The following is a 25488-nucleotide window of genomic DNA, read 5'->3' as shown; positions in this document are numbered from 1 at the left end:
GAAATGATTGCAGAAATCGTGCAGATGTGCACGAATTCCTCCGCGTTACATCTCACCGCTGCTTTTTTTTTTTTTTACGAGCTGCCCGTCCCGTTGCGTTCATGTGCCTGACAGGAGCACGGGGCAAAAAAAAAGGGGGTGATATGACGTCATTTTGCAGTCTGGTTGATTACGGAGAAGCCTGAGCGCGAGGAAGTAGAGACAATTAATATTTAGGAGAGCAAAAAAAAAAAAAAAAAGGTGTGAAATGTGTCACTCGTCAAACAGGCCTGGACCTGTAAAGCAACGTGATGAGATGAATTGCTGTGTTGAGGTCTGAGTCACTCTGAATGTGCAGCAAGAAATAAAAAAAAAAAAAAACTAAAAAAAAAAAAAGAAAACAGCCAGAGCAGCAGTCTGGTGCTGAGCTGGTGGGGGCCGGGGGAGAGAGAGAGATAGAGCGGGAGAAGGACGCAGTGTGGGCGGGTTAAGAAACGCCGAGAGGGAGGGGACGCCAGCGTAATATTCCCACCGTTTTCTCCTCTCCTCCGTAGAGCCGAGAAAACAAGGGCATCCATCGCGTCTCTCAACCTTCCTCACGTCCAACACCGGGCTGAAACGCAGCTACACCTTCCTCTCCTCCGACTCTCCGTCTTTTTTCAGGAGTGTCCGTGCGTCCTCTCCTCTCCTCTCCACCTGGAGGTTTTGTTTCCAGCCTGCGGGGGATTGCCGAGCCGAGCGGCAGGGGCGTGAGAGGCGGATGCTGCGAGCGTAGAGGCAGGGTACCAACCAGGAGCATCACCGCACTCACCACGGTAATGTGAAAATATGGAGACAAAATGTCAGGCTCGTGCTCCTGCTAACCTTCATTTCTGCGACATGTCCTCTCCCGACTTTGGTATCAAGGCTCTCAACATGGCTATCATGGAGGGAAGCTTGGTAATGTGTGTCAATACCAATGGGCTGATTATTGTCGCATAGCATGTTTCTACTGTGTGGCCTGAACAACCTGTGCACAGATGAATCTCCTGTTATGTGTATTTTTTTTTTCTTACATGTTTTCAGTGTATGTTGTCCTGTAGCCTATCAAGGACTGCAGCACTGAGGTGGAGAGGGGGAAAAAAAAAAACGTAGAGGCTTGTTATGTCAATGGGAGCTGAAAACCCCCCTTAGGATTCATTTTTCAGCTGTGGCCACTGCCACCAGACAGCAGCTGCATTTTTCCTTTTTCTTTTACAAACCACAATTAAAACATGGGAAAACACCCACACGGCCACATTGCAAAACCTACTCTAGCATGCTCCGTATTTTCAAGGCTCTGGACGCCTGACAGAAATCCACAGAGCGGGGACAATTATGGATTATGCTGATTGAATCTGCAGCTGCAAATTTCATTACAGGGGCCTCTCTTACCTGTGTAGGGTGCACACATGTCACATGTGTTTTTTTTTTGCGCAGACAGCGAGGTAAAAAAAAAAAAAGAAGAAGAAGAAGCTCTGTGCACCATCTAATAGGCCTGATCTGTTTCTGTCTCTCTCTGTTTTGTACCTGATCAGTTGTTGATGCATGTACTGTGTTCCTCCCCCCTTCTTCCTCACCCCACCCTTCTACCTTTTCCTTTCCTCCCTCAGATGGACAGAATGAATTTTCTCTCCTTCTTCCTCCTTTGCTTGACTTCGGTTGCAAATGGCAACAAAGGTCAGTTCCTCATCCTTTTCGACTGTTAATTGTGAAGTGATGGTTCAGATTGCCATGGGAGCACGCAGATCTGGCTGCTTTGCCCTGAAATGCTCCTGATGACTGTATTTCTATCCCTCATGATCACATATATGTTTCCACATTTGCTGTTGCGTGACCCGGCGTGTGTGCATGTGTGCCTGTTTCGCCAGTGCTGTGACTCTGAGAGGATGATAAATCTGTTTCCTCCTCCGTAGCAGATTTATCATCCAGGATAACCGTGACTCTGATTCAACATCATTGTTCCAATGATTATCATGCCGGGCGAAGGCGAACGAGACAGACAGCGTGGAGGGGGGATGTCAGAGGAGGAAGGTAGAGGAGGACGAGGAGATTGAAGGAGAGATGGGGTGTCAGAGAGAGGAGGGAGAGAGACAGAGGAGAAGGAGCTGTGACAGGAGAGGACGTGGCCGAAAAGACGCAGGCTGATAAGGAGGGAGGAGGAGGAGGTGGTGGTGGTGGTGGTGGTGGAGAGGTGGTGGTACGTGAGATCAGGTGACATGAGGGGAAAAGAAAAGCACGAGATACCGGCGCATTTGTGTGTAGATACATATGTGTTTGTGTGACGAGGAGGGGTGGGTGGAGCCATAGAGTGACAGAGAGAGGAAGAGTGCCAGGAGAGACAGACAGAGATGGAACGGGATGCCTCTCAATCTGTAATCCCGGATGTAATCCACGGGCCTGATGCTCAGATTAATGCTATATAGCAGAGCAGGGGAGGGAGGGAGGGGGGGAGGGAGGAGATCATCCGAGGGGACGGAGAGAGGGAGATAAATGACCAAAAAAGAGACATGGCAGTGGACTGTGGTAATAGAGGAGGAGGAGGAGGAGACGGTGTCAGGCTAGACCTTGAGAGGAGACGATGAATACCTCTGATTAGGGCTGGGTATCGACCCTCAACCACTTTTTGATAGCAACAATAATTTGTCCGTTCATCAAAAGCATGAAAAGCGTAGTCAGTTCTGATTTACTTGTTCTGTGATCATGATTTTTTTTTTGCCAATTTCAGAGTGTTTTTACTCTGGCCAAGTTCTTGCATAGTCATTCTTTACTCAAGGAAAAGAGGCAAGGACTGCAACTAACAGTTATCTACTAAATATTTTCTGTATTAATCATTTGATTTATAAAAAGTCACAAAATAGGGAAAAATGCCTGTTAGAGGTTCAGTTCACAGGGCTGCAGATGAACTTTTGGTGCATCAAATAACACATTTTAATTACATTTCTTAATAAATTATGTAAATTTGATTTGATTGTTAACAAGAATAAATGTTCAGAGATTTAAATCACAGCGCGCAAAACAAGAAATAAACAGCAACAAAAGTATTTTTATACGTTTTGTAATCTGACTTGCTGAATATCAGGTGCACCGGTGCGACCAATGACAATGTGTGGTCACACTTGACAGATATCTGGGCGCCTTTGCAACCAAAATAGCGGCACCCCGCAGCGCTGGTTAATGTCCTCAGCGACCAAATGTACAAAAACCCAGAGACGTTTACTGAATTATCACAAAAGATGAATAAAAGCAGCAAATCCTCACTTCTGAAGAGAGTCAGCTTGCTTCAAAAAATACTTAAATGATTTGAAACCATGAGGCATCATTTTCTGTCAAATCTTCTCGATCAATCATCTATTTGTTTCGGGTCAAAAACTGACTAAACCTAAATGTAAAAAAAAACCCATTACAAGTAAAAGTCCTTCATCGAAAGTTTTACTTTTTAGTCTTATCAGCAATATTTGCTTAAAGAGCAGCTTAACAACCCTTTTTAGATTCAACTAGCCCTCATTATGCAGCACAATGGCCTCTTTCAGAGTGCTGTATTACATTATTACACTATTAGATTTTTATTACTGATTGTTACTCAGTAAGGTTTAAATTAAGCTAATTTAATAGCTATGTCAGTCAAATAAATGCTGTAGAGTACAAAGTACTATATTTTCTTCTGGAATGTGATGGAATAGATTTTTAAAGTTGAATTAAATACTCAAGTAAAATACCTCCAAAGTGTGCTTAAATGCAATACTTTAGTAGTTGTACTGGTATGAAAAAGGTATTAAAATTATCAAGCTATGGCAGAAGATCGTCAAAACTCATATTGTGATTATTGTGACAAATAATTTAATTGCGATATGATTCAAAATGAGTTGGGGTCTCTGTTCTAATAGAAAAATACATTTGTTGGTCAGGACGTCTCTGCAGCTCTACAGTACTTCATGATAATGATGTTTTGTCCTACATTTTACATTTACCAAAAATTGCTTGTGTTTTGGAAATTGCACTCGGTCACATTGCAATAATATTTCAATTCACTGTGCAGCCGTAAGCTAAGGTACCAAAAAAAGTATTGCATTGACTCTATAATTGTAACAATTCAAGCGATACCCGGCCCCGTCTTTGAAGAGATAAAAGTTCGATCAGATTCACAACTTGCAGTGTTTTCCTCTGTTGACTCTCTCCTCACAGACGAGACGTTGAAATTAGTTCCGGTCTGATTTTCTGGAAAATTCACTGTGTAGACAACAAAGCAATTGCTTAACACAAGTCTTGTGCCGCTGTCTGATTTCAAACTCTGTAGCTTCAGCGTTCAGAGATTGAGGACAACAGAAGGGAGGCACTCGGGCTTTTGTTTTTGCTCTTTGCTGGAGTGTAAAATCGTCATCCTTCTGGCTCATTAACTTGGCCTTTGATCATTCAGCACAGAACATTCAGCACAAGGATGAATAATTAATCCGCAATTAAAGGTTAAATTCACAGTAAACCTCAGGCATTTGCTTTTTGACTCGGCTGTGTTTCTATTGTGTGGCGCCCGTGGCAGGTCAGTTTGCATGATTGATATGAGCAATACACCTCTCTGTGTGTGCGATAAGGTGAAATCTGACTGGCTTTAATTACACTGCCAACCAGGGAGGTGTGCGGAGTTGCGTTTGACATGAGGTCTACATGGAGAAAGGAAGAAACAGGGAGATTCAGAGAGGGTGTGAATGTGATTAAACAGTGTCTTCGTGGTCACGCACATGCATACATTGTGTTTTTTTCCCACTCGTGCACACTCTCACCACGTCCTTCGCCCATAATGGAGTGTTAAAAATAGACACGTTGGTTCCTTCTAATTGCTCCATTTAACCCGAAGCCTCTTTGGTCTCTTCTTCTGTGCCGTTCAGCCAATAAGCACAAGCCATGGATCGAGACAGAGTACCAGGGGATCGTCATGGAGAACGACAACACCGTGCTGCTCAACCCCCCTCTCTTTGCCCTGGACAAAGATGCTCCACTGCACTACGCTGGTAACACCAACAGCCACAAACAGCATGGAAGAATATAGGATGAGAGAGCTGGCAAGAAATATGCTCGCAAATATTTGACCTATTCCGTGAACATCCAGAGAACTGTGAAAAATAGGTCAAATCGAGCGCTCGCCGAGCCAAAATTGAAAATTATCTCACCAGGCCGCGCTCGGGCTTTAATAGTAAACATGAGAGAAGTTTGGAGCTATCAGACTGCTGCCATTTGCAGCCATATTTCCCAACAGACGGTCTAAATATTAAAAAGGCAATGTATTCAGTCACAGAGTCCACTATTTTTAGACCATCATAGTGTAATTCAACCCTTCATCTCAGCAGCTCTCTGCCTCTGCAGCCTGATGAAATAAGGATATCGCCTTCGTGCTCCTGGAAATAACCGTGTTCAGTCAAATTATAATAGATCAACTAGAATTACTCAAGCGCTCCCTGAAATGTATTGGGCTCGTGTCAAGAAGTGTTATTCTGTAGAAAAGTGGTGGAAACATAAGTGCTAAGAACATCAGTGCTATGAAAATAATCTCTTAAAAATAACCTTCGACATATCTGATTTTAGACAATGCGATGTAGAAGAGAAAAAAGGAGACATTAGAAACTTCTTAAGCAAGCTACACTTCAGCCTAAAAAGCCGCTGTAATCGTTGTCTTAGCTAACTTCCTGTCCGTTTTGCAGTTAGCGAACCCGCCCTTCCTCTATACGTCACCACATGAACAGGCAGTGATAATCGCAATCAGGAAGATCCTGCTCATCCCAGCAGTTCTCTGCCTCTGCAGCCTGATGAAATAAGGTTAACGCCTTCGTGCTCCTGGAAATAACCGTGTTCAGTCAAATTATAATAGATCAACTAGAATTACTCAAACACTCCCTGAAATTTATTGGGCTCGTGTCAAGAAGGGAAGTCGAAAATTAGGTGTTTGAGCAAAGAACTTTCCTTACCTTCAACCTATATGTCAGCCGGGGAAGATAAGCGGCTACACTGAGGGTTTTATTTTGAGTCTCAAATGCAATCTATTTTATTCTTTTCTTATTATAATTGCCACATAAAAGGAACCCTCTAGATATCTGTCTGCCCTCCTCTGATATCCTGAGGAGAATGATATGACTTTAAATCTACTGAATGTAAGAATAAATTGTCACGATAAGTTCAATAATGACAGACGGCTGATATTTCCTTCTTCTCTGCTCAAACTGTGGGCATTTCGACTGGACTGTGGGCTGATTGGATTTCTGGTGATATGTCACCGGTTGCTGTAGCTGTTATAATAATGACAGTAACCTTTATTTTTATAGCACTCTTCTTCACAGAGAAAAAGTGAAAAATAAGTTTAAAATAGCACAATGATTGGGACAATAAAAAGAGGACATTTCAGGGCACAGAAAGACAGAAAAATACTGGATTTTTCAAGGAATAACTGAGGCAGCGAGATGAATTTTAATAGGAAGTTCCAAAGTCTAGGAGGCGCTGACAGGAAATGTTTGAGTCTAGACTGCAGAGTTTTGCAGCAGGATCTAAGGTTGAGTGCAGGTATGTTTGGGCACAAACTCAGAAATGTTTGCTGGATCCAGAGTGCTTTAAAAATAATGAGGAAAAGGTAAAAAAAAAAAATCCATTCGAAAGTCAACTGGAAGCCGGCGCAAATAGGGTTGTATAATCTCTCTCAGGCAGGCTTTGCCACTTGAGCTACAATAATCAATTCAAAGGGAAATAAAAGAATAGGCGAGCAAGTTTATTTATATGGCATCATTCAGACACAAAGCAACTCAAAGCGCTTTACAGGGCCACACATACATATTGAAAGACAATGCAAAGACAAAACAATGAGCAAAAATAAACAAATAAATAGTAGAAATTGCATTTATAAGACAATAAAAACAAAAGTAAGCCAATTAAAAATTACACAAAGAAGTTATGAATCGTATTACTGGAGGCCACAGTAAACAGTGGTTTTTAAGCTCCGATTTAAATGAGCCAATAGCTTTTGCAGACCTCAGGCATTCAGGAAGATTGCCTCTCGGGTAGGGGGCTTAAACACTAAAAGTTGCTTCACATTGCTTTGTTTTGATCCTGGGGACACAGAGTAAACCTGAAACCTGTCCCAGGTGACCCGGTGTTTGAGTTAAAGAATGATAAACAACAGCAGCGTTGTAAAAAGTACCCAAAAGTTAAACTCAACCTACTGAAAGTTAACCTTCCGAAAAGTACTTGAGTCTTAAAAGTACTCAAGAATCGAAACTAAATTTTCTGGTAATTAAAGGACTTAATTACTAAAGATACAAGTAAAAGTAAATTAAGGTTATCTTTACATGTATGCATATACGTAATGCTCGATATGCTCGAACGATAATCAGGTCGAATATCCAGCATTTTTATTATCGGAGTTATCTGAATCAGTGCTTTCTTTAATCTGATTGTCAATAAAAGTAACTAGTAACTATCAAGTTAATCCAGTGAGTAAAAAGCACAGTATTTACCCCCAGAAGGTAGTAGAGCAACAAAAAGAAAATACTCAAGTCAAGTACCTCAAGTACATCAAACTTGTGCTTAGGTACAGTACTTGAGTGAATATGCTTTGCTACTTTCAATCATTGAACATAAGAAAGTTAATACAAAGTTATATTATTATACCAGATATTTTAGACTATTTCTTTATTTAAAACTACGATATAAGCAAACTTGAAGTCATGGTTTTTATATTTCCTCCCTCACATCGTCTTCCAGGTGAAATCTGTGGCTTCCGGGTTCATAATGGCCCCTCGGGTTCAGGATCGGTCCAGTTTGAAGCAGTGGTTCTGGACCGCTCTACCGGCGAGGGTCTGGTCCGCTCCAAGGAGCCACTGGACTGCGAGAGCCAGCGGGAGCACAGCTTCACCATCCAGGCCTACGACTGCGGAGAGGGACCTGATGGAGTCAACAGCAAGAAATCCCACAAGTCAGTCCCGTCTCTGTCCTCTGAAGATATTTAACGTTTGAAACAATAATTACCGTTTCTATCTGAGGTTTCTCTGGCTGTGCGCTACAAAGACCATCCGGCCATCTCTACTTCCTGTTGTGACAATCATCCATCTCTCTCTCCCCCCTCTGCTTTTGTTTTGCTTCCCACTCCTCCTCCCCTCAGGGCCACCGTTCATGTTCGTGTGAACGACGTCAATGAGTTCTCCCCCGTGTTCGTCGAGCGTCGCTACGAGGCTTCGGTCCCAGAAGGGCGCCTGTTTGACCGAATCGTGCGTGTGGAGGCTCTGGATGCCGACTGCTCCCCGCAGTACAGCCAGATTTGCTTCTACGACATCATCACTCCCAATGTGCCCTTCGCTATTGACAACGATGGTGAGATATGTTTTATCTTGTAGCACTAAATCAGCGGGCGTTGGGAGTCGCAGACCTATTAATATTTCTCTCTCTGTGCTACAGAAATACAATAACCCCACCAGTCACAGCTTTATTTTTCCTTTCATGCCGTCTGTGCTATCAGCTCTCAGTAGAATCACTAAATTCAATATTCAGTTCAGTATTCAGCAGCGGATGTCGTCTATACAAAAAACACACACACACACACAGCAGACACTGCTGAGATATCGATGTCTGCATTGAGACAGAGTGAGTGTTTAATTCCTCTCACAGGTAGAAACCAAAAGATGTTAAAATAGACTTCGTGTGGGCGGACCTTTGTTCTGCCTCTGCATAAACTCCGCAGCAGCTGTTTGGTTTAATATAGCATCCTTCTGTTCCTACCTGCTCGTAGATTCCCGAAATTCTTCCTTGTGGTTGTGTGTTCATTGACTGGCTGGTGGGAGATCAATTGTAATGTGACACAGCAGCAGAGGGGGTCCCTGCTTTAGGATGACTCTGCAGAATCGCCCTGTTTGGACTCGGAGAGTTTGGCGGATTGAGGATGAGCAGCTCCTTTCTGTTTTTGGGTCAGGCTGGCACAGCAGCACAGAGACCTTTTGTTCCAACCTTGTTCAGATGCTGTGGGCTTGTCATTGTCTATTTTCTTTTCCTCCATACTTCGTCTTTTCTGCTGCTGCCGCCGTCTCTTTCATCCTTCTGTTTCTCCTCTCGCCATGTCACAGCATCTTCTGTCTTACCTATTGTTTGACAGCTGGCATGCTGAGCGCTGTCAGCCTATCACAGTTACTCGCTGTTACCTTTATCTCTTTAAAACAGGAGAAGCCCTTCAGTTTTCGTCTTGTTCTGCACAATTCATCTCCCGCTGTTTTCGCTTTATCTCTTTCTAATCCTGAACATAGCGCACCGAGCAGGATAGTGGGTTTTTTTAATGTGTTCGTGCGGCGTGAGATGCTTTATCAATGATCTTCATTTGTTCTGGGCTTTCAATTACGTAAGCGTGTTGTTGATGACTAACGCCGTCTATTTCTGTTTCCCTTTTATTCTTTGTTTGATTTTTTTCTCGTCCTTTCTTTCTTTGTCTCTCTCTGTCTCCTAGGTAACATTAAGAACACCGAACCGTTGGATTCGAAGCGTCAGCGTGTTCACACCTTCTGGGTGACAGCCTTCGACTGCGGAAAGAACCGTGCTCAGGCTGATGCTCAGGTTGTCGTCACGGTCAAGCCGTCCTGCAAACCCGGCTGGATGGGTAAACAGTGTTATATACATATGGATAACTCTCACGAGGCTTCAGGAGATGTGTTTTAGTCTCTTTATCTGTTGTTTCTCCTTTCAACTATCACTTTTAGCTGGAATGTGCGTGGGCTGCCGCTTGGATGATTCACCTTTGCATGTTTATATCAAGAGCTGAGTTTTAAAGCGGCAGCCATGCCACCAAGTGATATCAAGGGGAGGCAATTAATTAAACTGTGATAATGTATTTATACATAAGCATACATACGACTGCTACACTTCCCCTGACACTAGATCCCTCTGCGGGATGAGCAGGCACCGTTTATTGGCAGCCTTTCTGGTTTGTGGATCTGATTTTTATTTTTTTTTACTTACCTTTTAACATGTCAGTGACCAGATGCTATGACATTTCATCTGGGGGGATGAACCAAAGATCTTCTTTTCCTCAAGCGTGTTATTCTGTAGAAAAGTGGTGGGAACATAAGTGCTAAGAACATCAGTGCTATGAAAATAATCTCCTAAAATAATCTTCGACATATCTGATTTTAGACAATGCGATGTAGAAGAGAAAAAAGGAGACATTAGAAACTTCTTAAGCAAGCTACACTTCAGCCTAAAAAGCTGCTGTAATCGTTGTCTTAGCTAACTTCCTGTCCGTTTTACAGTTAGCAAACCCGCCCTTCCTCTTGACGTCACCACATGAACAGGCAGTGATAATTGCAAACAGGAAGATCCTGCTCTCTGCACGTACAGACAGGACAACCTCTTTATGGAGTTCTCCATCCTGATTTGATAAAGTGACCAAACACTCTGTAACAGTGATTACTGTTGGGATATAGAGCTATTTCACACTTATTTATTTAAAATTATATCACTCACAGCAGCTTTAATAGGTCTGCAAACCTCAGGCTATTCTAGCTAGCTTGCTATCTGTCTGATCAGTCCCTCCAATGTATTAGGTTGTGATTTAACAGTATATGTTGATCGCATCTATTATCTAATGCACAAAAACAGTTTTCCTGGACATGTTGTCTCGTAATGTGATTTATTCAGTTTGTCATAATTTCACACCACAATCAGCAGCCGCCAGTCACAAATGAAGGTGCTGATAGAGAGAGCTGATAAAGTATACTCATAGTTAACATTTCTTGGCGCTTGCGAACATTCCTTAATAAATTGTGTCTTTAAAAAGGGAAAATCAGCCATTTTCTTTTCATTTCTTTTCCTAAATTGTAAGTTCTTAGAGAATGAATGTATGAAACTGACTGAATAACTTAACATAATCTGATGTCGCCATGTTGGTGTTGTTTCTTCATCTTAATTAATGTTGCTCCAGAGCCGTCATCGCAACTGACTAATCAGGTTTTTATAATGTCAAAGCTTTGCGGCTGGGGGAGTATTTTAGCTGCCTAAACCCAACCAAATTGCAACAGTAAACTGAAAACAAAAAATGAAAGCGAATGTGGTGTTACACTGTAGTTAAAGGTTGTGAGGTCCCAAATGAGTGATCCAAAAACCAAGAATCACAAAAAAAAACCTAAAAAACAACAACCAAGAACTGTAAATCACAAAAATACAACACAAAGGCTAAAACAAAGTATCAACCAAGAGGAGCAAAGTACAACTCAAAAAACAGAAACATACCACGAGGTAAAACTGGGTGACGCTGGAGAATACTGGTGGGAACAGGCTCAGGTGAAACACACAGGACGAACTGACAAAGGCAGAATGGAGCACACAGGCTTAAATACAGACACAACTAAGGAGGGGATGAGGTGCAGGTGGAGTGAGGCGGAGAAACATAGGTGAGGGAAATGAACGGAAAAACACTGGAGGGAGGGAAAGGCTAAAGAGGGAGATGCAGAGCAGGTGGGAAAGCAAACTGGTGAGGTCTGCAGGAAAATAGGAGGGAGATACAGAACACAGGAGAAAGGGCAAAAGACAACACAAAACCAGAAAACACCTATAAAACACACACACACAATGAAACCAACATCCTTGCTACAACAGCATGCTCCTAATGCATATATGCTCCATGTCAGGTTATGATTGTGTCATATTACATTTTTCCAGGATGGACCAAGCGTGTGGAGTACACTCCCGGGTCCGGGAGCATCCCCCTGTTCCCCAGCCTGCACCTGGAGACCTGTGAAGAGACAGTGTGGAACATCCAGGCCACCGTAGAGCTCCAGACCGGCCACATCGGGAAGGGCTGCGACAGAGACAGCTACTCTGACAGATCTGTGCGACGTCTGTGTGGTGAGTTCTGTTTTATAGATGAAAACGTGAATATTCAGCGGGCCGGATCATTTTCTTATGAACATCCTCCCTCTGTTTCCTTCAGGTGCTGTCAGAGGTGAGGTAGACCTCCTCCCACCTCCGTCACCCGCTGCCAACTGGACCTCCGCTCTGCCCACTCTGCCTTCTTCTGATTCATCTCTGGTCTTCTCCTTCAACGGGTCCAACCACGTCGCCGTGGTGCCGGATTCGGTCGTCTCAGCGTTATCGGGCGACCACTTCACCCTGCAGCTGTGGATGAGGAGGGGTGGAGCCAACATCCAGCCTTCGACCACTCAGAGCCGAGGAAATCGCAAAGAGGAGGAGACGATTGTGTGCAGCACCGTCAGGAACGGTACGTGATGAGACAACAAAAGCTTCTACTTAATAGATATTATCATGAAGACATTAAGACAAGTATTTTTTGTATTACAAGTTTTCTGAAATTTTATTTTTAAATATGCAAATGTGACATTGTGATTATTTTTTCGACATGTTAGAAGAGCCCGACCAATACTGGATTTTTGGTGCCAAAAGTTCTCACAGACAGAATTTGATATCTCTTTTTAACAATTTATAAACCAGAGAATATTGTCAGCAGCCTCAAAGAATCAATGTTTGCCATGTTTTGAGGTATACAATGTAATATTAATCAGGCTATACATGATGTATGAACAAGCCTCTCTGTATAAACCTCCAGAATATAGATATAAATAAAACTTTAAAGTTTGGTTTATGTAAATAATATGAGGGCTCAGCCCAAATTTTCTATGGGTAGATATGCAGTTAAATAAAGGGCAAAATACAAAGTAGCTGTTATCAGACCTTGTTAAAATCAAACCGCTCGGGATTACAAACATAAGTAAAACACACAAAACCTTTTGGGAAATGTATTTTTATTCAATAACAAATAACAATACTATAGGAATCCCGAAAAAAATAGTCTTCGGGACAACCCCAAATGTTACTGAAGTGGAGATTTCTGTCTCAGAAAAAAACTCATTTTGAGAAAACAGCCTTTAAAGATAAGTTTTGTAAAATTCCTCAACAGGATAAAAAGTGTCATTTGTCAATGTCACTGTGAAACAGTGAGGCGATGATTTTTTGTACTACAAATGTTCTGATATTTTGTTTTTAAATGATTTGGCAATATGATTAAACAGGCACTAACTTACATAAATTCCCACAAAAGAAATCTGAACTAAAATGGACACATGAATGTGTATTTTGGACGTTTTCTTTCCACTAGCCTGACGGCAAAATATCCTAAAATTTCAAACTTGACCAGTGCATGAAAAAACAATGTCTTCACCGCCGTATCTTCCTTTAAAGGAGCGTTTTTGAGAATGTAGCTGGCAGTTTCAGTAAGGAAAGTTTAAAAATGAAACTTTTTCAATCTCATAGCAAACTCCCAGAAGGTTACCCCCTCCCCCCCCTCAAATCCTCAGAACAGCAGGAGGGAAAAAAGTTTTTAGTTTTAAGAGCTACTATCGTATCAAGGTGCTCTTGAGAGAGACACTAAAACCCAGCTGCTCCACTTGAGCAGCCAAGTGGACAGCAGAAGAACAGTAAAACACTGTAATTGTGCCAGGCAGAATATCGCGTGCATCACATGACTGTTTGACTTTGTTGGTTGCAGAGCTTCCTTCGGTAAATACGGATACAAAATTCACAGGTGAGAGAGATATAACAAAGATTAAAATCTATATTAAACTCATTTTATTCCTCACTGTGGTTATTCTCTGAGGAAATGCCTGCTGAAGTTGAGACGGTTTGACAAGACCGCACTGACCCACCAATTATTTTCTGTTCCTTTTGCTCCGCAGACGACTCGTTCTCCCACTATTCCCTCTCCGTCCACGGCTGCCGCCTCTCTCTCTTCTACTGGGCCGACGTCTCCGCCGCACGGCCCGTCAAGTTCTTGTGGAAACTGGAGCAGGTACTGGGGGAACTGCAACTCTGAGCTTTGATGTTCTCACACTTGCACTTGTTTCTTCTGTATTTACACCTTGAAATTAAGCTGAAATGGAGGCGATGCAACATCATCCAGTAATACAAAAACATGGGAACAACAAAAAAGCATCAATTGCAGCATTATAAGTACTTTCATCTACCTTCAAATGATATATTTATCTGGAAAACGTTCATTTTATCCTGATGAAGGGCTTCTTTTCTTACTAAATTAAGTGATATTTAGTTCCCAGGAAGAAGGACAACAATAAACAAAATGAGATTCATTTTCTTTATAATTCAGACTGTGTCAACATCTCATCCGAGCACATTAAGATGCTTCTGACATGAATTAACAACACAGTTCTCAGCCTCATATTCGTATTTTGTCATCCGAAACGTGTACGTAAAGGTTAACAGTGATTCATGCATGCAGCGGTGCAGAATACAAGAGAAATGTGCATGTAAAATGGTTCCAAGTGACCTATTTTGAATATTGCTCATGTGGCAAAGTTACATACCTGCATGTGCTGCATGTGTGTGAGTGTGTGTTGTTTGTTTTGGGGATTTCTTTTGGGGGGGGTTTGGTGTAAAAAGGGGTTTGTTTTGACTGAAGCCACTGGTCCCAGACATATTGAGGCAGCATGGATTAAAGGATGCTGAGCTGATACAGAGAAGATTTGTCAAATCCGTCTGTCTGAACCGCGATATCTTATTACCCCGGTCCTCCTCTTCTGCCCCTATGTCAGATTAACTCCCCCATCTTTCCTCTTTGTATTCCCTCTGATATCTGCAGAGAAAGCAAATACACACAAATGTGTACTGGGATTAACACTGATGGTGGAATTCAACTAAGTGCATTTACTTAAGTGCAGTTTTGAAATTCCTGTGTTTTACTTGAGTATTTCTATTTTCTGATATTGTATACCATGGGCTTCTCCTTGTGTTACAAAGTGGCGAGGACAAAAGGTCTGTGTTGAAATGGTCTGTGCAATTTTAGGGGGGATTTAATGAGGTCCGATGTAGATGCATTACATCTTCAGCTACAACAGCATCACACTGTCAACATCATGTCTACTGTAGAGAGCGATTTCCAATATCACTGCCCTAAAATATAAAAAAAGAAACAAATGAAAGAAGAACGTAAAGTTAGCTAAAGATAATAAATCAACCTTACCTTTAGATGTTAAGATAAACTGCCTCTGCAAAGCAATCACAGCAATGACTCATTCATAGCATAAGGTTTAAATATCTATATGAGAGAACATGAATTAAACTGCAGCAGGGATTATTACATTCATTAAAAGTCCACACAATTATTATATTTAATTATTATTATTATTATATATTATTAGAATTATTATTATTATTATACAACATATAGTAAAAGACTAAACTCGTGGCCAAAACAAAACCTTTTGTTTTTCTGGATGTGGCTAGTTGGGGCAAGCTGTCACAGTTCACGTGTCTATGAGCTGTTAGAAGTTTCCACCAAAGAGACATTTCCCCTCTAAACTTCTCAGCTGGTTTCATTTAAATACCTGTTCAACGTCCGGTTGTGTGAATATTTAGTCAATAGTCATCCCTACAATATTGTTGCAGTATCAACATTGAGGTATTTGGTGAAGGATTTCCTGATATTTGATTTTGTCGGCCAGTCTTAGCAATAATGAGGTGCTTTTTAGGTGATTTCAAAATATTGAGATCTATATCTTGTATTGCGATATAGCTTGAAAACATTGCGATATTATTTTAAGGCCATATCGTCCGGCCCGAGTATGAATGCAGGATTTGGATTATTTAGATATTTTCACATTGTTGTCTTCTAAATTTTTTTCTAAATACTTCTTCTGATACCAGAGCTCCAGGGTGTGACTGTTTTGTTTGCACATGCGCCCAAAAATCTGTGCAGCTCCACATTTTCACTGGTCGCACTGGTGCCACTGGTTCTTGTCTTGAGCCCTGAATACTGAGCACCAACTGTTTCCGTTGTTCTGTCTCATGTTGACCTCATCTTATCTCCGTCAAACAGGTGTGTGACAGTGAGTGGCATCATCTTTCACTCAGCGTCCAGTTCCCCTCGGTGACCCTGTACGTCGATGGTGTGACCTTCGACCCTGCCCTCATCCATGACAACGGAGCCATCCCAAGCCCCGCCCCCCGCCAGAGGATGTTCATCGGCGCCTGCTGGGGTAAAGAAATTCATCTTCAGTGAATCCACGACTGACATACATTTTATCCCAGCTTAATGATGGATTTTGACAGAAATGAATGCAAGCGGAGCAGAGACACACATCAACAAAGATAGCAGGCTGACATTTTCTGGCATAAGCACCAGCAACTCGTAAACCCTCACGAGGCACCTTAAGACAATCGTCCGAGACGTCTCGCCCTTTGCTTCCTCGCTCCACTCCTTAATTTTCCTGATGCATTTTGTCTTTGAGGGCTAATAATATAACTGACTTATCAATTATTCAGGGCAGCAGAACAACACGAGGGCCAGACAGCTATCAGCCACTTATACCCAGACCGCTGGTTAAACTGGGAAACTCTGGCTGCCAATTAGCAGTGAAACACGCACACACACACACACACACACACACACACATACACACACACACACACACACACACACACACACACACACATATTTACAGCCTTTCACTCCACATTGGAAGTCGCTCTGCTGCCTGCTTGGCAACAGCTGCTGCTGGATAATGAGGAGATGGTGCATTTTTGAATAACATCTACAGTTTTTCCTTGCTTGCATTTTCTCACTCGTGCCTGCTGGTGTTATTATTATATATTTCATTATTCCTGTCAATCTCTGGCACTCCCTCTCACTTTCTTTTCATACCTCACTACATTTTCCTATTTTCCTCAGTGTGCCTTACTGTTTTCTCTTTGTCTGTTCCCCTTTTCCCTGCAGAGCCTGAGGAGAAGCAGAAGGAGATACTAAACAACACCATCCCAGAGGGTAAAGACTCAGGTGACCTCGCTGTTTTCATGCTGTTGTCAGTGGCAGAGTTGATGTTGCTGTGTCATTGTTTCCAGTATTTGCATATTGAAATATTAGTGTGGTATTCATGCTGGACTGTCTCTGGTCTTTAGTGAAGTATGTGGGTGGTTACCACGGCCTGTTGTCCGGAGTGACGGTGCGTCCAGGCAGCGTGGAGCCTCACAGTGTGGTCGAGTGTCTGTACGCCTGCAGGGAGGGCCTCGACTTCGGAGACCTGGAGACTCTGGGCTCTGGCATGAAGGTAAAGCCTCAGAGAGCTAAAGACTGCCTCACTATAGAGAGTGGATGTGTAATGAGTCACTGAACATTTGTCTCAGACATTCAAAATTAAACCATGTTGCACCACTCTTCTCTAGTACATCGTGCTTTATTCACCAAACATTTTGAGCCATCTTCAAAACCAAATCCCTTTCTAGAATGAAATAAACCAAACACAGTGTTTGCTTTAGGGGATATATAAATATATATAAACTAGAATGGCACTCAGTAGAGTGCACACCTCCCCCAAGACCCATGAGTTCCCTGAATCGCTATTTCTCAGCTGCACATTGGTGGTAGCTGCAGGTTTCTATCGCTATTTGTTACCATGCAGTGGCTGTTAAAAATATCTAAATCAGCTAGATCGGGATTTTTATTAAAATCCGCATCTCACTCATAGATATCAGCCACCTAATTATGCCTGATTTCTTTTTTTTCATCAAGAGCCATTCATTATTCCCTGAGATGTTAACAAAAATGTTCGAGAAATGCCCAAACTCACAATGTAAACGACAGTGAGAAAAAAATTCTGGATCCTTTCCTTTACCCGGATCTGCATCAAAAGTTAATGGGCTCTATTCTGGGCTGAGAGTCATCCTCCATCCAAGTTTCATGGAAAACCGTTCAGTAGTTTTTGTGTAATCCTGCTGACAAACCAACAAACAAACAGAGATGGGAGAAAACTAATAACCTAATTGGTGGAGGTAACTGTAAAAACAAAACGTACAATATTATAACCAACTTTTCAAAAATTGCTCTTTACAAAATAGAAATCACCCAAAGATCTTAGTGACTTAAATCAAGTAGTATAGCATACTAATAGTGTGTCAATGTGTGACAGATGTGTGTGTATTCAATTCTTTGTTATTATGGATAACCCTTAAACAATTTGGTTGACCATACCACACCCCTCATTTGGCAAAAATGTGTATTACTGCTGAGTTTTAAGATCTATGGGTTCAGATATAGCTCCTCATTTAACTGACTGGAAGAGCCCAATCTTAGAAATCCAAATGCAAACATCCCCGTATTGAGAACCCCTGTAAATTGAAATCTCAATTGTAATCATACAGTATACACATCATCGCTTGTTCCATATCTGCAAGCAGCTTTGAAGTCACAGTTCACTGTGTTTTATTATTTTAAAAGTCAAGTCGCTTCGCATTTGTCTGAAGTGAGCAATTTGTGCTTCAGCAAGCTTAAAGGCCAAATTTCTTAGAAAGTGGATTTTTGAGTTTCATTCCCAACTCGTCAAATACTCTGTGGGATTGTAGGGCGGGTCAGTTTTTGACGAGTTGGGAATGAGGCTCCAAAATCAATTTTTGTGACAAATAGGACCTTTAAACATACACACACACACGCACACACACACACACACACACACAACGCATAAAAACATACTATATTAAATAGAGACATACATCAGTTGACATAAACACATGCACAGGGTGGCGTACACCTATGCACAGTTGAGAATTGTCCCCAGTCGCTTAAGTTCGTCAGGAGCAGCCTTTAATTGTTCACACAGTCGCCCCATTGTCACGGCCTTTTCAAGGCGGGAATCTTGCGCCGATATTCCTCCTCGCCATCGGTGTGAAAGTTACAGAGGCAGAATGGGGGGACCGTTTCCTTCCGCCTCTGATCCACCAGGGGAGGTAGTAACAGAGCTGCAACAGAGGCAAGACGACCTCTGTGCAAATGGAAAAGCTGGCAGCACAGGACAGGGGTGTCGGCCTGATGGCGTTCTCAGTCTGACAACTACAAAGATCCTTCACTCATCAAATAAAAGAGAAATGTCCCAATCTTCAACCCACAAGACAAAGTTACAAGACCAAACAACAGTAATGTGGTAGAGCCAGGCGGCTCCCGCAGTTGACTGGCGATGATTATGTGAGGTGATTTCAAGCAAGAAAACTTTTAACTCACATGTTTTTGTCGCTGTGTTGTTGGAAAAGTCACCGCTACAGTCAGCCCCTCTGACCGAGTCTTCAGTGATCTTCCCCCAGAAAAACAGCATCCCTCTCAGCGAGTGAGAGCCAGACAGGGTTACTGACAGCAATTATGTGATGTAACTGAGAACAGTCCAACGCTACAAATATATATGACTGCAGCTCGATTTTTAAAAAAGAGCATTATTGTCACTGGAATGCAATGTTTCAATCTTCATGTGAACACCTGATTATTGTATAAGACAGAAATAAGACTTCAACTGCAGCACAAATTGTTTTGTTGCCAGATGTGTTTCTAACCTCCTCTAGTGGTGACTTATATTAATAGTGTTTCAGCTAAAGCTATCATTTCTTTGCTGTTGATTCAAGGAGATTAAACCTTTCTTAAGTTTCCCTTTCTCTTTTATTCTCTTGTATTTTGGACCCTTGGTAACATGATGTGTTTATGTAAATGAATGGGAACTTCAAGCTCGTTCTTTGTCGTTGCAGGTCCATGTGAACCCCAGCCAGTCAGTTTTGGTGCTGGAGGGTGACGACATTGAGAGCTTTAACCGTGCGGTGCAGCAGGTTACCTACAGGAACTCTCTACGCTTCGCCACCCCCGGAGTCCGACCCCTCAAACTGACCACCTCGCTCAGGTACAAAAACACACGCAAACATACATGTTGATTGAAAGTCTTTCTGTGAAATGCAGGAAACTAACTAAAGCAGACTTAAGGAAATGTAAATGATCACACTGTAAGTCACAAATCATTCATCAGACACTTGCTAACAGTTTGCTGAGAATCTGAGAGTCAGTCTGCAGCAGTCAAATCAGATCTCACACTCTGCCGCCGCGCACCCCTCTGACGCCTCCTCTTGAACTCATCAAACATGGACCTTGCCTCAGTGGTGATAAGAGCTGGTGCAGCATGAAAGAGGTGATTATATAGAGAATATGTCAAAGCAAGAGATAACAAGGAATATCTTATCTCTTGCTCATTCGGTCAGCAAGACAGAGGTGAAAAATTCAATCAGCCTGGTTTTATAGTAACTCAGGTTGTTGAAGGATTAACTTCGAGAAGCTGTTTCGCTGCCATCATCTGTCATCATCATGTTAGTCTCTCACCTTCACCTGGAGAAAAACACACTCTTCCTGCTAGGATGTTTTTTCTGTATCCTTAATGGTGCCGGACAGACTGACAGCACCAGGCTGTTCAGCTCCTAAACAATCCCTGACTCCCTGCTTCTGTCTGCATCACACTGAATCACATGGCTGTGAAAATAAAAAGCACACAAACTCTGTTTCCGGGTCAGTGCTCAACCATGCTTAACAACTGCGAGCTGGCTCTCTGGCTTTAGCAGTCACTTTTAGCTGATGAAATATTAATTCACCCTGGGAAGCACAGCGAGCGCGTATACTACGTGCTATATTGTGTATTTATACCTAAACTAGCTGCATGATGACAAATCAGATCTCGTCAAACTCTCAGGCTGTGCAGATATTCTTGTCTTTGTCTTTAGGGGCTGTTGTTTTTTTGTCGCATGGTTATAAGATAAAGATGATTGCCAAGCTACAAGTCAGTGCTGGAGGGTTTTTTTCCCACCTACTTTTTTTTTTTCAAGATCTCAGCAATTCAAGGTCATGGGCAGATTTTTTTCCCTTAGTTTCAGCTCAAGTGTACCAGAGTTTTTTTTTTCCTCCAGCGTGTTTTATTGCGTGTGTGAAGATTAGACTGATTTGAGGCCAGGAGTTACCCAGATGGCTGAACAGCAGGCCCTTCTGGAGAGGCCGATAGAAGCAGCTGCTCACTCTGATAGTGGAAATGTAACACACAAATGCACACAAACACACACACACACACACTTGCACACACTTTGGTTAATCCCCTTTCAAATGCGATGCTGAATTATAGTGCAGATGAATAAATATATGTAAGCAGCCTGTTATCAATCTGATTTGCTCTCCCTCTTCTGGCAGGAAAATTAAATTTGTAACAGCAGAGCTACTGGGATTTGACATTTGCTATTTCCAGTGTCGCAACGGAGCCGTTGTTCGCCACAGTTATGGTGAAATTAGGGAACTACTTTGAGAAAACACTGCGCTGGATTTAGAGCTTTTTGTACACGATCATCGTGCCAACTTTCCAGCCACAGTGTTGCTGATTTGAGAGTCTAAAGGCATGCAAGTGGTACTTTGAGTTAAACGCTAACATCAGGATGCTAACACTGAGAATGATGGTGTTCAGCGTGTATAATGTTTTGATAACATGTACGGTGCAGCTGAGACTGGTGGAAGGTTTGGACAAATCTAAATTTTGACCAGATGATGGCGCTAGATGACAAGTGAAAAGGGGAACTATACCAGTTTTACACGTCAAAGTCTGGTTACAGATTTTTGGGATTACCGATAGACAGCTAATAATGGTCAGCAGGGGGCGACTCATACTGGTTGCAAAAAAGAAGTCTGACTCTATGTAAGCTTATGAGAAAATGACTTTACTTTTAACTTGATTTATCACATCAGTAAACAGTTTCCTGATGACTTTATAGTCTCAATCACTAATTTCAAGTCATCTGCAGTACAGCATGATATTATTTTTTTGAAATGTATAGTAGAGTAAAACTTTAATGTCCCAGTGGGGCAATTTGCTATACAGACAGTTGTCACACACAAATACATAATACATCAACCACATAAACAAGTCAAGATCCACATCACTTGCACTATCACCGTAGATCATGGAGGTTATAGTTTGCTAAAAAAGCCAATAGCCGATGGAATAAAAGATAATCTGTATCTGCAACTCAAAGTATAAAGGATGCAGAGGATCAATTTAGAGTAAAATAGATGATAAAGCAGTGTGTGCTTTAGCGCTATGATCTACAATTTGCTACCACTGTCGGATCCAATCAGGAAATCTTCCCCAGCTCCACCCTCTCGTCCAAATATGGTCACTTAGGGCTCCAAAAGACCAAATGGAGACGCTGTAATGCCAAACAATGGCTGACGTTTTCACCAATGGCTTATACTTGGGATTACCGTGTACGTGTAAAAGAGTTGCATAAAAGTATTTTCTTAGCTCCAGATAAAGCTGTGCAAAGTCTGATAAATTGACAAGTTTGAAAACAGGGTGTTGATGTAAAAAGAAGTGAACTCACTAAACCTCACTGAGCCTGCTCTTCTTCTCTGCTTGAGGCTACGTTAGCTGACACGAGCATAACTCACCCGAATCTCCAGCCGAACAGTTGGAGGTCGACAGGGTTGTGATAAAGAGGCAGAATGCGTGGGATAATCTCTGCTTCTGCTGCACTGATTTAGATTTTTTTTTTAAACTGTCCTTCGTGAGTCTGACGATGTTGTAGAGGTGCAATGCTAATTAGTAAAAAATATTCAAAGGATTACCAAAGTTGTTTAATTCACCCTGAGGAAGGACTATAATGTCTCTTATTCACTAGAAAACAAAACTGCCAAACTCAAGATGGGGTTGGAGGAAAACCCAGGCGATCACCAAAGTCAGTAAAGTTCATGGCAATCCATTTAATAGCTTCATAGTTATTTTAGTCTCGACCAAAGTGGTAGACCAATCTTAAGAGCCAGATGGCTTGCATGGCAGAAAAACTGCAAAGTTGCTCCCACAGACACCGCAGACAGCTGAGTGATCAAACCAATGACATTTTTCACATCTCCTTTGTCTTTCTGACACGCACACTTCCTTCCTCCCTGCCAGATGTTTCAACGAGGAGAGCTGCCTGTCCCTCAAGCAGCTGGAAGGATACCTGGTGGTCCTCCAGCCTGACGCCCCTCAGATCTCTCTGTCCGGGGTCGGCCCTCATCTGGCCCGGCCCGCCCCTGAGTTTGAAGGCCCCCGTGGCGTCCCCCTTTTCCCTGAGCTCCGGATCGTCTGCTCCTTGTCTCATGCTGTCAACACGGCTGCACAGGGGATGGAGGGTGGAGGTGAGTCAGGTATTAAGTAACCCCAGTGCTTCATCTATGAGCTAATTTAAGAGATTTTTGTCTCATATCACCTGTTCTTACCACTTTCTGTATAAGGAAATGAGAGACCATCTGTGGTCTGCCTCCTTTGCTCCTTAAATTTGGGTAATGAAGTCCTCATTTGTCTCCTTTCACCTCCTCTTAGCTCTGATGTCCGATGCCGTCGCTCACACTTTGGACGGCTGTGAGGTCCAGCCACTGGGGGAGGAGCTAAACCCAGAGAGGGAGGAGCTTCTGGTGGACATGGATGTTGTGCGAGAGAGGGGACTGGAAATCATCAATACTACAGCTTATATTGCCATCACAGGTACTCCGCATGAAGATGTTCTGCACATTTTAAAACTGTCATCGAAACCGCTCCTTTTTCTAACTAAGAAAGCATCGTCAGCATCAGAATTATCTTGTCCTGGACAAGACAGGCAGCAATAACAATGAGTTGCAGGTAAACAACATAAAACAGATGCCACAAAATATGTCTGAAGAATCTAGATTTAATAATTTGCTGTTGTTTGTTTGTGTCTCTTCTTTATGAAGCCCCTGAAGTATGACTATAACATTAAATATTCATAACATGATGAGCGACAATGAGAGTTAAAGGTCAGAAAAACATTTTAGTTTAACAATCACTCAAACTTTGCTTCATCAGGAGCGTGTGGATGTGGTTTTATCAGAACTGATTAACAGACAGAAGCAAACAGCCCCACGAATGTCATCACATTAAATTCAAATATCACTAAATAGGTGACATCGCCTTCTTCCGATGAGTCAGGTCCAATTAAAAAACGGTGAGGAAAGCAAAACCATTTACAATGACTGAAACTAGGTTTTCAAGGCCTTTGAAACTTATTCACTCAGTTCTTTAAAAGTCATGATGGATTCCCAATGACCTCAAATAGTGATGTGATCCATCCCAAACAGCCACTCCCAGCTGTCAATAAGTAGCTGCAGACTCCTTTTCCCTCCTCCTCCTTGTGTCCATAGTTTTCATTTCAGTATTGACTCCCTGTCTCCTTTTTTATTCTGTTCTCTTTTGTTTCTGTGCTCCTTCAGGTGCTGAATCCATCTCTGTGTACGAGGACGTCCTTCGCTCAGTACGCTACCGACTGGCCAAAGGCTCAGCCCGCTTTGAGAGGCGGTTCCGCCTGTCCTGCTCTGAGATGAATGGCAGATACACCAGCAATGAGTTGACTCTGGAGGTGAGAGGACTCATCATTCACACAACACCTCTGGGACTGACAGAAAGATAGACATATCCTTTAGATTTTAGCATGGAGGTTCTTGACTGTTAGGAACAGAATATACATAACCTTGGATTTTTTAAGTACTATATTCTTCAAGCCACAAACCCAGTGAGGTCACTCTTGCTTCCTCTCTGTTTAAAGGTGAACTTCCTGCACTCTCTGGACAGTCTGTACCACCCCTCCCACCTGCTGGCCTCCCAGCAGCAGTTTCTCCATCCATCCCACCACGCTGGAGAGCTGAGCGGACACACCCTGCCCAATCCACACCGCAACTCAGGTGACATTTCCCTCTCATCAGCTTTTCCTGACCTGTTACATTTGTTGTTACAGCACCTTCCTAGAACAGATGTCACAGTGAAACACAAAAGAAACATATAAAATACAGTCACAATGTAAGAGTGATGGATTAGGGTAGCCTAATGGTTGGGGCTCGTACCACATGGCTGCAGCGTCCGCCTTTTGATTCCCAACCAGAGACCTTTACACAATGTCTCTCACATTGTGACCTGTCTCTCGCTGAACTGTGACTATCAAATAAAGGCAAAAATACCAAAAAGATTGTCTTAAACAGAAGGAATTGATAGAAATGAAAATAAATAAGTAGGTAAGTCCAATATCTTGAGCTGCTTTTTGAAGGTGTTTGCACTGTTTTATGTTATTAAAGCTTTAGACCTCAAAGTTGGAGCTGTTTTTCTATGAGTCGGTTCCTGCTTTGTTTATCTCATGTACACACATGCACACATGTGCTGTGATACATGAGCCTACCAATGATGTAACACTATTCAACTGATCAACAGGTGGCAGTAACAGACAATGATATGCTGCAATGCGCCAGAAGACTGCACACCAGTGATTGTGGATGTAAACATTTCAGGATATAAAATACTTTAAGAATCAGCTTTGACACATTTGTTAGATCAACACACCCACAGTGACTTTGTGTGTGTAACACTGGAAACAAAACTTTGACGTTTGTTCACAAGAAAACTCCAGTGTCCAAAGGGAGAGTTCAGAGATTGGGAGCTGCAACCTCAAATTTAATGTCTTCTTCAGTTTGATGCCTTGGGCAAAGAACAACCATCAAACCCAAATCAAAAGACCACAGAGACCTACTGGTGATAAATGGCTGCAGCAGAACTTTAATGCAGTGATATCAATAGTTGTGTAATGTCCTGCTACACCTCTGGTGTTTCATATGTGCAATAACTGCAGCTACGCAGC

At 42.3% G+C, this 25488-nt stretch overlaps 1 protein-coding gene across 4 annotated transcripts in view; it reads left to right on the top strand.

The window, feature by feature from the left end:
* Window positions 1-444: 444 nt before the first annotated feature.
* Window positions 445-25488, top strand: part of clstn3 (calsyntenin 3) — a 28992-nt gene continuing 3948 nt past the window's right edge. The window contains exons 1-18 of one of the 4 annotated variants that reach the window (XM_084357430.1): window positions 445-794; window positions 1611-1677; window positions 4881-5003; window positions 7738-7948; window positions 8135-8343; window positions 9464-9613; window positions 11671-11856; window positions 11942-12229; window positions 13514-13549; window positions 13701-13813; window positions 15857-16016; window positions 16754-16801; window positions 16936-17084; window positions 19540-19688; window positions 22761-22987; window positions 23172-23333; window positions 24077-24222; window positions 24409-24544. In XM_084357430.1, the coding sequence (XP_084213556.1) occupies window positions 1611-1677; window positions 4881-5003; window positions 7738-7948; window positions 8135-8343; window positions 9464-9613; window positions 11671-11856; window positions 11942-12229; window positions 13514-13549; window positions 13701-13813; window positions 15857-16016; window positions 16754-16801; window positions 16936-17084; window positions 19540-19688; window positions 22761-22987; window positions 23172-23333; window positions 24077-24222; window positions 24409-24544 (2560 nt within the window). In that variant the 5' untranslated portion in view covers window positions 445-794. Of the gene's footprint in view, window positions 795-1610; window positions 1678-4880; window positions 5004-7737; window positions 7949-8134; window positions 8344-9463; window positions 9614-11670; window positions 11857-11941; window positions 12230-13513; window positions 13550-13700; window positions 13814-15856; window positions 16017-16753; window positions 16814-16935; window positions 17085-19539; window positions 19689-22760; window positions 22988-23171; window positions 23334-24076; window positions 24223-24408; window positions 24545-25488 lie in introns of all 4 variants that reach the window. The other 3 variants (XM_084357429.1, XM_084357432.1, XM_084357431.1) reach the window with 3 other exon arrangements.

This window comes from Pagrus pagrus (genome assembly GCF_965226575.1).
Source record: "Pagrus pagrus genome assembly, chromosome: 7".
Taxonomy (NCBI): domain Eukaryota; kingdom Metazoa; phylum Chordata; class Actinopteri; order Spariformes; family Sparidae; genus Pagrus; species Pagrus pagrus.
This window is presented reverse-complemented; position numbering and strand designations above follow the sequence as displayed.